This window comes from Aspergillus nomiae (assembly GCF_001204775.2).
Source record: "Aspergillus nomiae NRRL 13137 chromosome Unknown contig00087, whole genome shotgun sequence".
NCBI classification, from domain to species: domain Eukaryota; kingdom Fungi; phylum Ascomycota; class Eurotiomycetes; order Eurotiales; family Aspergillaceae; genus Aspergillus; species Aspergillus nomiae.
Genome location: NW_015378142.1, coordinates 16,806 through 32,241, shown reverse-complemented (window position 1 = coordinate 32,241; position 15,436 = coordinate 16,806). Strand labels below are relative to the sequence as shown.

The 15,436-nt window shown below is 48.6% G+C and overlaps 4 protein-coding genes across 4 annotated transcripts; 2 read left to right on the top strand and 2 right to left on the bottom strand.

Annotated features, from left to right (window-relative positions):
- Positions 1 to 354: 354 nt before the first annotated feature.
- ANOM_003555 (calcium-transporting ATPase) lies at positions 355 to 3,793 on the bottom strand (the record flags this gene model as incomplete). Its single annotated transcript, XM_015548812.1, has 5 exons — positions 355 to 626; positions 678 to 1,000; positions 1,068 to 3,383; positions 3,453 to 3,610; positions 3,676 to 3,793. 5 exons carry the CDS (start codon positions 3,791 to 3,793, stop codon positions 521 to 523), a joined length of 3,021 nt encoding a protein of 1,006 aa, XP_015408171.1. The 3' UTR covers positions 355 to 520.
- A 1,951-nt stretch (positions 3,794 to 5,744) lies between these two features.
- Positions 5,745 to 7,623, top strand: ANOM_003554 (14-3-3 adaptor artA-like protein; the record flags this gene model as incomplete). The annotated part of the gene is made up of 8 exons (XM_015548811.1): positions 5,745 to 5,756; positions 5,929 to 5,936; positions 5,999 to 6,045; positions 6,106 to 6,125; positions 6,194 to 6,205; positions 6,283 to 6,557; positions 6,620 to 6,707; positions 6,761 to 7,623. 8 exons carry the CDS (start codon positions 5,745 to 5,747, stop codon positions 7,112 to 7,114), a joined length of 816 nt encoding a protein of 271 aa, XP_015408170.1. The 3' UTR covers positions 7,115 to 7,623.
- Positions 7,624 to 8,189: 566 nt separating this feature from the next.
- Positions 8,190 to 11,353, bottom strand: ANOM_003553 (uncharacterized protein; the record flags this gene model as incomplete). Its single annotated transcript, XM_015548810.1, has 7 exons — positions 8,190 to 8,894; positions 8,998 to 9,124; positions 9,771 to 10,121; positions 10,181 to 10,621; positions 10,685 to 11,024; positions 11,093 to 11,149; positions 11,230 to 11,353. 7 exons carry the CDS (start codon positions 11,351 to 11,353, stop codon positions 8,190 to 8,192), a joined length of 2,145 nt encoding a protein of 714 aa, XP_015408169.1.
- Positions 11,354 to 12,738: 1,385 nt separating this feature from the next.
- rpt4 (proteasome regulatory particle base subunit RPT4) lies at positions 12,739 to 14,312 on the top strand. Its single transcript, XM_015548809.1, has 4 exons — positions 12,739 to 13,039; positions 13,163 to 13,549; positions 13,604 to 14,060; positions 14,120 to 14,312. The coding sequence occupies exons 1-4, from the start codon at positions 12,823 to 12,825 to the stop codon at positions 14,238 to 14,240; spliced, it is 1,182 nt and encodes a 393-aa protein (XP_015408168.1). The 5' UTR covers positions 12,739 to 12,822; the 3' UTR covers positions 14,241 to 14,312.
- The last annotated feature ends 1,124 nt before the right edge of the window (positions 14,313 to 15,436 follow it).

Sequence of the window (15,436 nt, the reverse complement as noted above, 5' to 3'; positions counted from 1 at the left end):
TCCCCCTCACTGTCTCGGGAAAGGTCAGGAGACCCATGTCATGGATGGAATGGAAGGAGTGCCCTCAAGGCAAGGTTAGTCCAGGGTCGTATCGGACTAGTAGTAGTTAGTATGCAGGTAGGCACATGTAGGAAGGTAGTATTCCGTCTACATTCATCGAAGAATTCGAGAATCAAGTCACGGACGGGAAATGTAACGTGACTCTCTGCTGTCACTAAAAAAAGGTTCTGTTTTTGCGGGAGATAATCAAGAGGGTGAATCTGAGAGTTGAGAAAAACAAAAAAAAAAAAAAATTCTTATTCTTTGCAACACGAGAAAAATGGTCTGACAACCCATAGGCCGGAGCTTCGATAATCCTGGCTAATTCATTTCTTCATTGCTCTCTACCGCGGAGAACATCTAACACGTTTCATACATGTCATGAGTGTCCAAGAAAAGAAAGAAAAATTGAAATCAACGACTCAAAGGGTCGATATCTATATCTATCGTGCCACCCACTCCACCTCCCATCCTGCAACATCTATGCCCTCTTAGGCTTGGACGCAGCTCCATTCTGCTGACCTGTACCCTTGGAGGTTGTAGTGTACATCTGACGCTCGACGAATTTAAGTGCCTCATCGATAAATCTTGTAACTTATTAGCTAGTCAGAACCCACAATAAGGTAAACGAGACTTACATAACGGGAGCACTAATGGCCAAGACTGCCTTCCATTCCAACCAGTTTAGCGGCAGAATTGAAAACAACCCCTGCAAAAATGGAATGTACAAGATGGCAAAGTGCAATGTCATCGAGAGAATGATAGCGTAGACCAGCATCATGTTGTTCCAGAGAGCGAAGGTCAACAGGGACTCGCTAGACGACAGGGCATTCATAGCGTTCAGCATCTCGATTACCACCAGGATGGACAATGAAACCGTAGAAGCAGAACGAGACATGTCGTTCGTAAACATCTCACAACCAATTTCGGGGAACTGTGCGGAGCACTTGTGGAAATGAGACTGCAGACGGGGTCAGTACAGGGTAATGCGTACAAGGGAGAGTTTTAAGGGTTATTGTTGAGCTTACCAGTTGCCAGAACGAAATCTGAGGCCCTTCGGGGTTGTAAAGGAACCACCAAACGTAGCCAAAGACGGTGGCAGCACCGACGTATGTACCGATAACCATATATCTGAATAGTAGCCAGCCACCAACAAGGGGCTCATCACGCTTACGAGGGGGGCGTCTCATCACATCATGATCAGGTGGGTTGAATGACAGAGCAGTCGCAGGCAAACCGTCGGTGACCAAGTTAACCCACAACAACTGCACGGGTACCAGCGCTTCAGGCATACCCAAAGCCGCCGTCAAGAAGATCGATACCACTTCTCCAATGTTAGAGGAGATAAGATACCGGATGAACTGCTGAGTGTTGCTGTAGATAGATCTTCCTTCCTCGACAGCAACAGTAATGGTAGCAAAGTTGTCATCTGCCAGCACCATGTCAGCAGCCAGCTTAGCCACATCGGTACCAGTACCCATAGCTACACCAATATCAGATTTTTTCAGGGCAGGCGCATCATTGACTCCATCACCAGTCATCGCGACCACATGGCCCAGAGACTGAAGGAGATCGACCAACTTAGACTTGTGGCTGGGCTCGGTCCGAGAGAAAAGAGAGGCCGTCTTAACAGCCTCGAGCTTCTCACTATCAGAAAGGTCATCGAACTCCCTACCAGTAAAACTCTTACCGGCGAGGTCTTCATCTTCAGCGAAGACACCAATCTGGCGGCAGACGGCCTCAGCAGTGTTTCGGTTATCACCGGTGATAACGATCACCCGAATACCAGCGGCAAGACACTTTTTAATGGAATCAGCAACCTCGAGGCGCGGGGGGTCAAGCATGGCGGCAAGGCCAATGAGGGTCATGTTCCGTTCCAATTGAGCGTAATCATCGGAAGTCTGGGCGTTGCGCAGGAGGGGGTTGGCTCCCACATCATCAACACGGGCCAAAGCCATCACACGAAGGCCACGGTTACCATATTCAACGACCTCAGCAGAGAGCAGATTGGCGTGCTCTTTAGTAATAGGTACACGGGGCCCATCAGATCCCAGGAGAACATGGGTGCATCGCTCAAGGATGGATTCAGGAGCACCCTTAACCAAAAGACTTTGTTTCTTCTCAGTGCCAACGAGGACAGACATACTCTTTCGATCGCGAGAAAACTCATAAGTTGCCTTCAGCGGCAAGCGACTCTCATAATAGGCACTCGAAGCACGGAGTCTCTGAGATGTAGGGAGCTGGGATATTTTGGCATTGGTAGCGGCATCGTCAGTTCCAATCTTCTCAACCAGGACGCGTAAGGCTCCCTCGGTCGGCTCGCCGATACAGGAGTAGACACCACTCTTGGCATCGTGAGAGATATTCGCACTGTTACAAATAGCCATGACCTCGGCCATCTGTCGAATGGTGGAGGAATAAACCGCGGGATTTTGCAAGGCCTTGCCATTTTGGGAAAGATTGCCCTCCGGTGCAAAGGTTGTGCCTTCGACATCAATCTCTTGAACACTGTTGCCAGTCTTGTCCAGGTAGACGACCTTGTTCACACTCATCTGATTAGTAGTCAGAGTACCAGTCTTGTCTGAGCAGATAACGCTGCAACTTCCTAAGGTTTCCACAGAAGGAAGCGACCGAACCACCGCGTTTTTGTTGGCCATCTTACGAGTACCGAGAGCAAGACAAGTAGTGATTACAACAGCCAAGCCTTCGGGAATGGCAGCCACACCAAGAGAAACCGCAATCTTGAGGTAATAAATAGCTCCCTTGGTCCAACCGCCGTGTGACGGGTCGTTAAAGTGCTCGATGTTGATTACCCACACCAGAATACAGATGACTGTGATCACTTTGGCAAGCATGTCACCGAAATCGTTAAGTTTCTGCTTCAATGGTGTTGGCTCCGAGATCTGAGACGTGATACTATCATGGATATCACCGATGGCAGTTGATCCGCCGGTTAAAACAACCAAGGCTGTAGCGTGCCCATTGACCACTGTGGTACCCGAGAAGAGGATGTTGGTCTGATCTTGCTTGACAGCCTGCTTATCGCGAATGGCGCGAGTATCTTTGCCAACGCTCTCACTCTCGCCCGTCAAGATAGCTTGGTCGACCCGGAAACTGTTGCTATGGACTGCAATCAATCTGCAGTCGGCCGGCACACGATCTCCAACCGCGATATGGATTATGTCTCCAGGAACCAGGTCTTCGGCCTTGATACGCTGAGTTTTCCCATCACGAACTACAGTAGCCTCATTCGCAGAATATTCCTGGAGTGCAGCAATTGCTTTCTCCGCGCTGGTTTCTTGCGTCACGCCAACGACAGAATTGAGGATCAGGATCGTCAGGATCTATGGTCGTAGCAAAGGTTAGCAGCGCTTTTCTAACAAAGCAATGAAGTAAATATGTTCAGGACTCACCACAACCGGGTCAACAAAGGCAGTCCAATCGTCCCCATCTTCAAAAAGAGCCAAGACAAAAGAGAGCGCAGCCGAGCCTAGAAGAATGAGGACCAGTTGATCTTTGAATTGTTCCAGGATGAGCTCCCAAAGGGGGGTGGGAGGGTCTTCCGCAAGCGCTACACGAAGGATGAGATTGAGTCAGTTTGTGCTTTCATTCGAACATTGGATCTTTGTGACTAACCATTTGCTCCATGCTTTTCCCTGGCCTTCAACGCCTGTTCCTGCGATAGACCCGAGTGCTCTGAAACACTAAAGTGTTCCAGCACCTCTTTTGGGGAATAGAGGTAAGAGTGCTCCATGATGAACCACAACCGTCAAGGGTTTGACTAGGGTTGGGAGCAAGGGGAGGAGGAAAAGAGAGGAGAAAGGTTTGGAGAAAAGTTCGCAGATGCTAAAGATCAAGACATGAACGCCAAGTGGCCGGATGATTGGTAACGAAACGAGTACTGGTAAGGTACTATCGGGAAGAATCTAGAAGAAGGGAGGGAAAGATAGCCGTGCTCCGAAGTGTATTGCGGAGAAAGGAAAAGAAAATTGGCAACCTCTTTTTTTTCCGCCTTGATCGATAACAACACCGTTTAGTCGGGATAATAATAACTGTGATAATTAAAACGAAGGTGATATGACCCGGGGGGGAGAAAGAATTAACCTGGAAATTGGCCTCCGGGTTAAGACGTGCGTTTTGAAGCCGAGAGAGTGGATAAGTACCTGGAGTCGATAATAATTTATCGGTGTCCCTGTATTCAAACGTGTTCTTTTTGCGGTCTGCTGCCATGGGTCTTTGGATCCATTGGTCCCGTTTCGCCGCCGCAAAGACGGACTGGTTGACAGTGGACCAAAATAAGCCTACAGGGCTGAACGGTAAAATAACCACATATGGTGGATGACCCAGCATGACCGCTACTTTGTTGCGTCAACCTGTTTCTCATCGCTTTTCAACAGCAAAGTCAACATACTGGAAATTTCGTCGGTACTCGTACGAATCTCATTATCTCACTAAACCCCAAGATTATATTAGAAATATCTCATGGTGGAAGTAGTCTAGACGTGTGGAGGGCGAGGGATGTATGCATGTACGGTACAATACTGTTGTAAAATACGTGTATTGAGTCGGGCCGATCTCCACATTCAGAAATGTTGATGCCTTGCCCCAAGACCCATGCTCGGCCCTGGAGCCATCCATGGATGTCTCCAAGAGGGTGGATGGGGCCCATGCCCTGGGCTAGAGTGCCTAGTACTCCGATATGCATACTAAATGGTCAATCACTGCAGACTCCAGAGTACGGTGTATGGCTATGGGGATGGTAGAGTGATATTACGTTGCTAGGTCCCTTTCTGACCTATCTCAGGGGACTCGTCTGGGGAGAAATCACTTCTGCCACCTTTCAAAGGTTGGTAATCACAACCCTTAGGTACGACAACCGCACGGAATATCATAGATTGGACTTCGTTTTAGCCACCCCCTTTTCTTCTCGTTCTTCAGCATACTTATTCATCTATCACTGTTGGTTACTCTTGCCAACTGGGCTGCTTCTGTGCCTCAGCATGTCGAGCTTCAGATGCCTAGAAGAAGTGTTATATGTATGTATGATTGAAAAGGCATATAGGCACAGCCCAACAATCATCAATTCTTTTCTGTCAAACTTATTGCCCGATGCAGTCAGCACAGGCTTCAGTCTCAACAATTGATCTTTGCGCAGCCCGCATGAGGTTCACTTTGATAGTTGCCAAAGCCTTCATGAACGGGTACATACACATTCATCCCAGAGAGGCGGAGGGTACTATAATGCGGAATGAATTGAAGTAGCTCATGCTAGGACGCCCAAATTGGTCTGGTCTGACATCACATTTCAGGTAGTTAATTCATACATTAGATGGATAATACAAAGCGGATGCGCTATCGCACAGCCCAGTCAATAAGGATGAGGGCCTTTCATGCCTCAGGCAGAACAGTCCCTGTTGGGCCCTGCTTGCCTCAGGCGCCTGGGGGCATCCCCGGCCAAACATCACAAACAATAGTAGGCCGCGCCCGCCTCTCGCTAAAGCTGGCAGGCCGTCACCTCACCGGTTCATCATCTGTTGCTTGAGGATCGCATCTGTCAAACCTCTAGTGAATTCCACATCCCCATTCCATCTGTGTTGTCTTTTTGTCCTCTTCTTTCCCCACACCTCTTTTCTCTTCTCCTATCAACTCCTTTCAACCACCGTACTCTGTCTTGTAATCCTCCTATCTGTACCCTATCTTCCAGCATGACTTCTGAGGTATGTTGTTCCAGCCTGACCCCTCCTCTTCTATTGTTTTCTACCCTCACGCTGCTGCGATAGCGGCTGGACGTGTTGATGCATGCATCTCACTATTGGAAACTCTCTATCGCCTTTGACATGGTCTTTATAATAAAGTAGATCAATACTAACAATATTTCTTCATTCGCAGCGTGAGAAGTAAGGGTCCAGACCGACTCAATCAATAGCAGATAACGGAGATACTAACCCCCTTTCTCCAGCAAGACATTCCTCGCCCGCCTTTGCGAGCAGGCTGAGCGCTACGATGGTAAGATCCCATGAATGGCCGGACCTCGGTACCCTGTATACTAATTCCCTATCTTTACAGAGATGGTCACGTACATGAAGGTGAGTAGCAGCCTACTAAACACTCGTTGTATCAGTTATTTAAGACGCGACCGCTAATTATCTAACAGGAAGTCGCCAACGTATGTAACCATTTCGCTTTGCACCCTGAGATCGCTTCCTCCACACCCCTTTTCTTGCTTTGCTGACCCCGCATCAGATTGGAGGCGAACTTACCGTCGATGAGCGTAACCTTCTCTCCGTTGCCTACAAGAACGTGGTCGGTACCCGCCGTGCTTCCTGGCGTATCATCTCCTCCATTGAACAGAAGGAGGAGTCCAAGGGTTCTGAGCAGCACGTCTCGATCATCCGTGACTACCGCCAGAAGATCGAAACCGAGCTGGAGAAGGTCTGTCAGGATGTTCTTGACGTTCTGGACGAGTCTCTCATCCCCAAGGCCGAGACCGGCGAGTCCAAGGTTTTCTACTACAAGATGTAAGCCCGTTGGCTCTGGGAAGGCTCCATGAATGATGCGGTTAATCACATTCGATGAATAGGAAGGGCGACTACCACCGTTATCTCGCTGAGTTTGCTTCTGGCAACAAGCGCAAGGTTGCCGCTACTGCTGCTCACGAGGCCTACAAGGTATGCCTGATGGTTGTTCTCTCGATGAAGCTCCTACTTACAATTTGGACTAGAATGCCACCGACGTTGCCCAGACTGACCTCACTCCCACTCACCCCATCCGCTTGGGTCTTGCATTGAACTTCTCCGTGTTCTACTACGAAATCCTGAACTCGCCCGATCGTGCCTGCCACCTTGCCAAGCAGGCTTTCGATGATGCCATCGCCGAGCTCGACTCGCTCTCGGAGGAAAGCTACCGTGACAGCACTCTTATCATGCAGCTTCTGCGTGACAACCTTACTCTTTGGACCTCTTCCGATGGCCAGGAGCCTGAGGGTGCTTCCAAGGAAGACAAGCCTGAAGAGGAGTCTGCCCCTGCTACCGAGGACAAGGGTGAGGAATCCAAGCCTGCCGCCCCTGAGTCTTAAAGCGACAAATTGGACGTTTTCTTTTGTATCAAAAACAGCGTTGTGCGCTCGGCGCCTATTTGGAGAGGGTTCGGATTCTCCCTGGAAGTGTTTACGATGGTCTGTTTTAGCTGCGTGACTGGTTTGGACCGGCACGTATCTTCTACTTGTTCGGGATCGTGTGGGTCGGCCGGCGGAGTTTGATATTTGGAGAGCGAAGAAAAGGGGCTGAGCGGAATTTATCTCTCTTTTACTGTTTCTATTCCCAACCCCCAGAGCAAGATACAACGTGTTATTCCACCCCCCCTTTTTTGTTCTCTTTTCTGTGCTTGCTTGCCCGCGTTATCTCTACTGTTTTCTCGTACATCATCCCATAAGCCCCGCGAATATTTGAATTTAAACTTAGTAGTCGTTCTACTCAAAGACGTGCGACTTTATAGAGTCGACGCCCTGAAGGATGAAGCATACCCCGTCTTTTTAGTTCGATGGTATCATTGTTAGAAATACCATACACACTTGTGGTACAGTGATCGTTTTCATCACATAGTCTGAACCTGCTTCTCATAGACTTCCTCTTTGTTCTTGTTCTCTCAGACATGCCTCAAGCTGGTAAAGTCCCGCCCAGTAATTGCTTGCTGGAAAACATGTAAAACACCTAAGCTTCAAGGTATGAGCTCAATGCCTACCAGTCAGCTGTTATGTGCAAGCTAGTTGAATACGCTTTTCTTCAGCGACAACTTGGCAGTATACGCAAACTCCCGCGTGGTAGGAACGATTTCCGAGTTTTCTGTATTTGAAAAGTTTCCTCTATCGATCTTTAACTTGTGTCGCTCAAGGTGACCAAAAAATAAATAAATAAACATACTAGGGCAGGGCTAGTAAAGCACGCCTCTATCGTATTAATATATACTACCAGATGAGGAGGCAAGGGAGAGAGAGAAGAGAAGGAACCCAAAGGAACTGCTTAAGGGCGGATGTATAAGAGTTGGCAGGTATCATGTCATACTGACAGGGAACTGGCAACTATGAGACCACAGAAGAAATAAAAAAAGAAATGAGATAAAACGGAAATAATAAAATGAGATGAAATGATCAATCACATGAAATCGTCGTCACCCAATCCATCATCACCATTATCATAATCAGCATCAAGCTTGTTGTCTCTGGAGGTAACCAGCGACACCTTCGTCTTGGCCGCCTTAGTCTTCTTGCTACCCTTGTCAGCAGCGCGCTCCTCTCTCATCTTCTCGTTGCTCATAGTTGTCATAGCACTAGCGATCTTCTTGACATCGGCACTGTTCAGCTCCTTGACAAGCTGCTTAGCGAACTCCTGCGCCCACAGGGAATAGTGAGGCTTCTTCGAATGGGGAGTCAGGAGGGGGATAAGGGTGGAAGTCAAACGAGCGAACTGGTCCTTAGTAGTAGGCTTGAACAGAGGCATGGCAGAGAGATCGACGGCCTGCGTCGGGTCGGCCGAGTCACTAATAACGATAGCCTTGGGAGCTCCGCGGTTCCGGTTGAGGTCGATATCACCGAACAGATCCTCGGCGTGCTTGAGATCAGCATCCTTCTGGGCGCGGCGCAGACGGGCTCTCTTGTCGGAATCATCCTCATCCTCGCTCTCGGACTCTTCCTCCTCGGCCTTCTTTTTGCGCTCCTCCTGGTGCTCCTGTATACGCTGCGACTTGCTCTTCTTCTTTGCCGCAGCCTCAGCATCAGCCTTAGCTTTGGCTTCGGCCGCCTTGGCTGCCTTTTCCCGCTCTACTTCGGAGTCTTCGGCGGCGTCCCAGGAGTCTAGAACCTGTTGGGGAATTCCAGTTAATTAGCAAATTGAGTTTCCGAGCGATGGTCATATGTGCTATATATGGTGGGGTAAAATAGCAGAAGAGAAAAAGTTTACCCACCTCCTCTTCTTCCTCATCATCGAACCTGCGACGGGGAGCCACAGGAGGAGGGGAAGCACTGTCCTCCTCATCGTCTGCGACAGAAAAGTAGGAATTGTCAGTAAAGTGCCGTTGTAAAGAAAGCAGACTGTATGCGGAAGTCCACAAATTTCAGATATCCTTACCCCACCGTTCGGGCGCCATGGCTAAGTCAAGGATGTATAAAGCGGTAAAAGCTTCAAACTTCTAATGACTAGATAACAGGACGAGCAAGTGCCGTGTATCTCAACGAGAGGGTCGTGGTGGGCGAATCAATAACCCGAAGGCAAGTTTGATGTGGGCGAGTCCCTCACAATAACTTCACGATAAAACAATCTGGTGGTGGGGCTAGAGAAGGTCACGTGTACCGATACCGTTCAGGCCTATTCATGAAGTGTTAGGAATCAACATCACTATAAAAAGATACTCATATCTATGTTGGTAGACTGTGGCTACTAGTGATGGTCTACATCGGGGGCTTCTTCTTCTTCTTCTTTCCTTTTATTTCTTTATTTTAATGTTCATTTGTTTTTTTTTTTTTGAATTGCACTTTTATTGCATTACTGCCACTATATCTGGCCTAATCGAATCGTCATCATAAATCTTAAGAGAATATCATCTGTAGTGCTTTGTGCAGCTCGTAGAGCCTGCAAGTAGCGGGAACCCGGGCATGCAGTGCGGTCCCGAGTCCAACCATCTTTCGATAATGTGCAAGGTTGGTTGGTGGGCGTCATATAATCATACGGTTCATTTACAGGTTGACAGAAGTGCGGAACTTTTCGCCAGCATAGACGGCGTTGTCGCCAAGCTCCTCCTCGATACGGAGGATCTGGTTCAGCTTGGCCAGACGCTCGGAACGGGCAGGAGCACCGGTCTTGATCTGGCCAGAGCGGAGACCAACAGCGATATCGGCAATGGTGACATCCTCAGTCTCACCGGAACGGTGGGAAACCATGACACCCCAGTTGTCGGCGTAAGAGTCCTTGGCAGCCTGGATGGACTCGGTAAGGGTACCGATCTGGTTAACCTTGAGCAGGAGAGCATTGCAAGCCTTGGTCTCGATAGCCTTCTTGATACGCAGGGGGTTGGTGACGGTCAAGTCATCACTGTGGAGTTCATGTTAATATGTTTCGAATATGACACTGGAAGGAAGTGGACTACATACCCAACAATCTGGAAGTCAGAAGTCTTGTAGAAGTAGCTCCAGGCCTCCCAGTCGTCCTCAGCGAAGGGGTCCTCAATGCTGACAATGGGGTACTTGCTGGCAAGAGTCTTGTAGAGGTCGGCCAGCTGCTCGTAGGTGAGCCACTTGGAGGAGTCGCTGTCGGGGTTCTTGAAGTCAAGGTCGTACTTCTTGACATCAGCCTTGTAGAATTCGCTGGAAGCAACGTCCATGGCAATCTTCATCTGGCCAGTGTAACCGGCCTGCTCAATGGCCTCAGTGATGAGGTCAAGAGCCTCCTCAGCAGTCTGGATATCGGGAGCAACACCACCCTCGTCACCAACATTGCCAGCAGACTGGCCGTACTTCTTCTTGGCGAGAGCCTTGAGCTTCTGGTAGACCTCAGCACCCTGGCGGAGAGCCTCGGAGAAAGAGGGGGCAGAGCTATCAGCCAAGTTAGAATAGCTGTCGAAGAATGAGGTACATGATCTAGACCCGAGTACTTACGAAGGAACAATCATGAACTCTTGGAAAGCCAGACGGCCACCAGCGTGAGAGCCACCGTTCAGGACGTTCTGGAAGGGGACAGGAAGCACATAGGGCTTCTTGGTACCGGCGAGGTCGGAGATGTGAGCGTAGAGAGGGACACCCTTCTCAGCGGCACCAGCCTTGGCAATGGCCAAGCTGACACCGAGGATGGCGTTAGCACCGAGGTTAGACTTGTTGGCAGTTCCATCAAGCTTGTTCAGGAACTCGTCGACCTTGGACTGGTCCTTGACATCGAGGTTCTCCTTGATGACGGCGGGGGCAATGGTGTCATTGACATTGGCGACAGCCTTGAGAACACCTGTTCTCCGTCGGTACGATCAGCCTTCGTTGCACCGGACAAGCATTCGGGGAGCATCTAGTACATACCCTTTCCACCCCAGTGGGTCTTGTCACCGTCACGGAGCTCGTGAGCCTCGTGCTGGCCTATGATTCGATTGTCAGCATGATAGAAAGAAGACAAGGAAGTACATGGAAAGCTCCGTAGACTAGTGGGGTCAACTAACCAGTGGAAGCACCAGAGGGAACGATAGCACGGTGCAAACCAGTCTCGGTGACGACGTCCACCTCAACGGTAGGGTTACCGCGGGAGTCGTAAACAGAGCGGGCGTGGATCTTGGAGATAGGCATGTTGACGAGCTGAGGAATTGGTCAGTCGACTTGGTTTGAGGACGGAAGAAAAGAGAAAGGGAGGGAGGGGAGACGACAGATATAAACGAAGGGAATGGAAAATCAAAACAGTGCTGGATCGGTGTTGGGAGGAGACTAGCAGCGGGGGTTGTGTTCACCGACGACCCAAAAAGAATGATCGGATGGCTCAGTGACGGAGTACAAGGGAGAGACAGTGGTGGGGAGATCCAATTTCAGTTGACCGAGAGTCAGGAACAGTTACAACGGTATTCAAACGGAAATGTCAATCAGGATAACACGATTGTGGTATGACGGCGAGACACGATAGAACGATCATCGAGTTTTCTGATCTGTTCTCGTCTCTCTTTGCCATGGAGGGGTCATGGCTACCGTAGCAAAATAGTGGGATGGTGGGGTAAGAGGTCATGATCTCAGTGGAAACAAAACAACCAAACTCACCTATGGGAGATGACCAGAAGAGGACAGAGTTAGTAGACTAGTGTTGGAGAAATGGAAACAAATCAAAAGTAAATAAAGAAGAAGGAGAGAATTAAATAGGTGTCAACAATTAAAGTTGGCAAGGTCTAGTTCTTGTACCATCCTCGTCCCCTTCCCCGGCAAAAGCTCTCGACCTCGTCCTCCCGAATCTTTCCAATGAAATGGTGGGGCTCATCAGTCTTCTGTGACTCTCGCTGGCTGAGCTCTCTGTCAACTGTGTCAACCCTGCCGCGAGATCTTCCGCATTCCCTCGGGGTAAAGCGGGTAAATTAATAGTTACTAAAAGATTCACATTCTTGTTTCTGGGGTACCTTGGTAGGAGATCATTTCATGTCTAACCGGAGGATTGTCGCCTTGATGGGTAAACCAGTCCAGGTGTCCATCGGAGTATGTATGTATGTATGTATGTATGTATGTATGTATGTATGTATGTTTATGTTGGACGAAACGTCATTCTAGAGGAATGATAGGTAACAACTAATATATCATTATTGGTGTCTATTGGGGGTTAATCCCTTGCCCGGTTACCCTAGATTTGATTTTTTGCTGTGCTGTCCCGAAGCTTCACGCCAATTGATTCAGGCGTCTTTGAGAGTATCACTGGGGCCCTGGGGTAGCATTGGAGACTATCTGGAAATTTCCATATTGCGTAATGACGAAAATGTGGTACCCGCTGACACCTTGATGCCTGAACAGTCCCGGATAATAGATACTGCGCAGCATCCCTCAGGCATCAACTTCATGTGACCTAGCTGGGTCCCATATTGGAGTCAGGTGACCTCATGGCTTGGTGGCTCCGTAAGCTCCTCTAGAGCTGGTGATAGCATTGAGATCAGATACCCCAACGAGCCATCCGCGGTCACCATCTCTGCCATCTCTATCTCTCCCGCCTATAATTCCATCCTATCCGCCCTCGAATTTATAGTTTTCTTTCCGAATCATTACCGTCGAACCATCTGTGAGGTCTCACAATGAACGGCGCTGCTGACCCGGAGAGAGAGCAGGCGCTCGAGGACTACAAGAAGAGCCTGCTGGAGCTCCGAGAATGGGAGGCCAAGCTCAAATCTCTTCGGATGGGAATTAAGGACTTGCAAAGGGAGTTCGATATCTCAGAGGAAAACATCAAGGCCCTACAGAGTGTGGGCCAGATCATCGGTGAAGTGTTGAAGCAGCTGGATGAGGAAAGATGTACGTCTATTCGGTGGTTGCTCCCACAATACTTTGTTTCCAACATACAAAACTGCATAAAACTTGTGATGAACAGTGGGCTGCTTCAGTCTACATCTGACAGAGGCTAACTTCAAACCATAGTCATTGTTAAGGCATCATCCGGTCCCCGTTATGTCGTTGGTTGCCGTTCGAAGGTCGATAAGTCGAAACTGAAACAAGGGACTCGTGTCGCCCTTGATATGACAACTCTGACGATCATGCGGATGCTGCCCCGGGAGGTCGACCCATTAGTATACAACATGTCTTTGGAGGACCCAGGACAAGTGAACTTTGCTGGTATTGGTGGTTTGAACGAACAAATCCGAGAGTTACGAGAAGTGATCGAGTTGCCACTCAAAAACCCCGAGCTTTTCCAGCGAGTTGGTATTAAACCACCCAAGGGTGTCCTCCTTTATGGACCTCCTGGCACAGGAAAGACATTGCTGGCACGTGCTGTAGCCAGCTCGATGGAGACCAACTTCTTGAAGGGTGAGCGCATTATGTGTATTGGAAATTCAGGACGCCTTTGCTGACCATTTGAAGTCGTTTCGTCCGCTATCGTCGACAAGTACATCGGTGAATCTGCACGGTTAATAAGAGAAATGTTCGGATATGCCAAGGAGCATGAGCCTTGTATTATCTTCATGGATGAAATCGATGCGATCGGTGGTCGACGATTCTCAGAAGGTACATCCGCTGATCGTGAAATCCAACGGACGCTGATGGAGCTTCTTAACCAATTGGATGGGTTCGATTATCTTGGAAAGACGAAGATCATCATGGCTACGAACAGACCTGATACTCTTGATCCCGCTCTGTTGCGAGCGGGTCGTTTGGACCGCAAGATTGAGATTCCTCTTCCCAATGAAGTTGGTCGCTTGGAGATCTTGAAGATTCATTCCAGTACCGTCCAACTTGAGGGTGATATTGACTTTGAGAGCGTCGTAAAGATGAGTGACGGTCTCAATGGAGCAGATCTGCGCAATGTTGTCACGGAAGCGTATGTTATTTCATCCCTACTCTTTTGTTTGTGGTTGATATTTCTGACATTGAGTATAGTGGTTTGTTTGCCATTAAAGATTACCGGGACGCTATCAACCAAGACGACTTCAACCGGGCGGTGCGCAAGGTAGCGGAAGCTAAGAAGCTGGAAGGCAAGCTGGAGTACCAGAAGCTTTAATTACATAGATACTCCTAGGATGACATTACAAAATCGGTCATATTTAGATAATGTGCAATCGGTTTCACGAGCTCTTCACAATGTTTATTTATTTAAGAGATTACACCCTGTAGGATGGCGCGCGTCACGTTCGTTGTTGGATGTAAGTCTTGGTTTGGTCGTAGATCGCTTACTATTCATGATAGTTGCAATGCAACTACTTACTAAAATGGGTGAAGAGCGCTCTGCAAGTACTACCTTGAGCGAATATCTTTTTATCTTTCGCTATTCTTCCCATGGAGTGTTCCCGGGATTGCGAAAGGATTACGAATATATTTCTAGCCACTGTAGATCGAATTTCCCATCTTGGACGGGGAGAAGGTACTTGTATATCAATACCGTCCCAATAAGGCGAAATTTTAGAAACGCCCTCGAACTACCCACTAGCACCTACCGTAGGTAGATATTTCGTAAAGAATACTAGCTGGGTACTCGCCAGGTGGCCAAAGTATGAGAGCCAAGAAAGACAAACTTCCGCCAAAAGGGTCCATTTGGCTCCGCTCTGCATATGGGCGGATCTTGTGAAGACGTACTCGAGGAGTACTGGGTAGGTCATCCTTTTCCATGATAGTAGTATGTATGAAAGACACCTATGGTTCATAATCAGTCGAGAATGAAGCGCGACAGAGATTCTCCGAATTATTCCTTCTCCGTGTGGTCTATGATCAACCAACCTTACGAACTCACTCAGGACAAGGCATTTTATTGGCAGAATTCCAGCATTCACCAGCGGTCTCCACTTGTTTCATGCGTGCCCTCTTACTCTTATAGTTTTAAATCCCAAAATGATCCCCCATTGCAATCGTTGTCTAAACCGCAACTCCAAACAGCCCCAAATCCCGACCCTCGTGCTGCGCACCTCCTAATTTTATTTCTCTGTTGTCCTTTTTCATGAGTAACGAATTGTAACGCGCTACAAAACGGGTTGCAACAAGCAATCGAGTACAACGCTGCACGCTTGGTTAGTTGTTGACACCTAGCTTCAACCTGTCATTATTACTCTGCTCAACTACCGTGTGAACCATGGTTGTAAGCAATATTTCTAACGCTTACCTCCCTCATTCATGTAGGAATTATTTCCCCCCGTGACCAATTTTGCCTTTAGATAGTTGTACCTCTTCATTCAAGAGTTGACACCAATCGGTGGACAGAGGGAA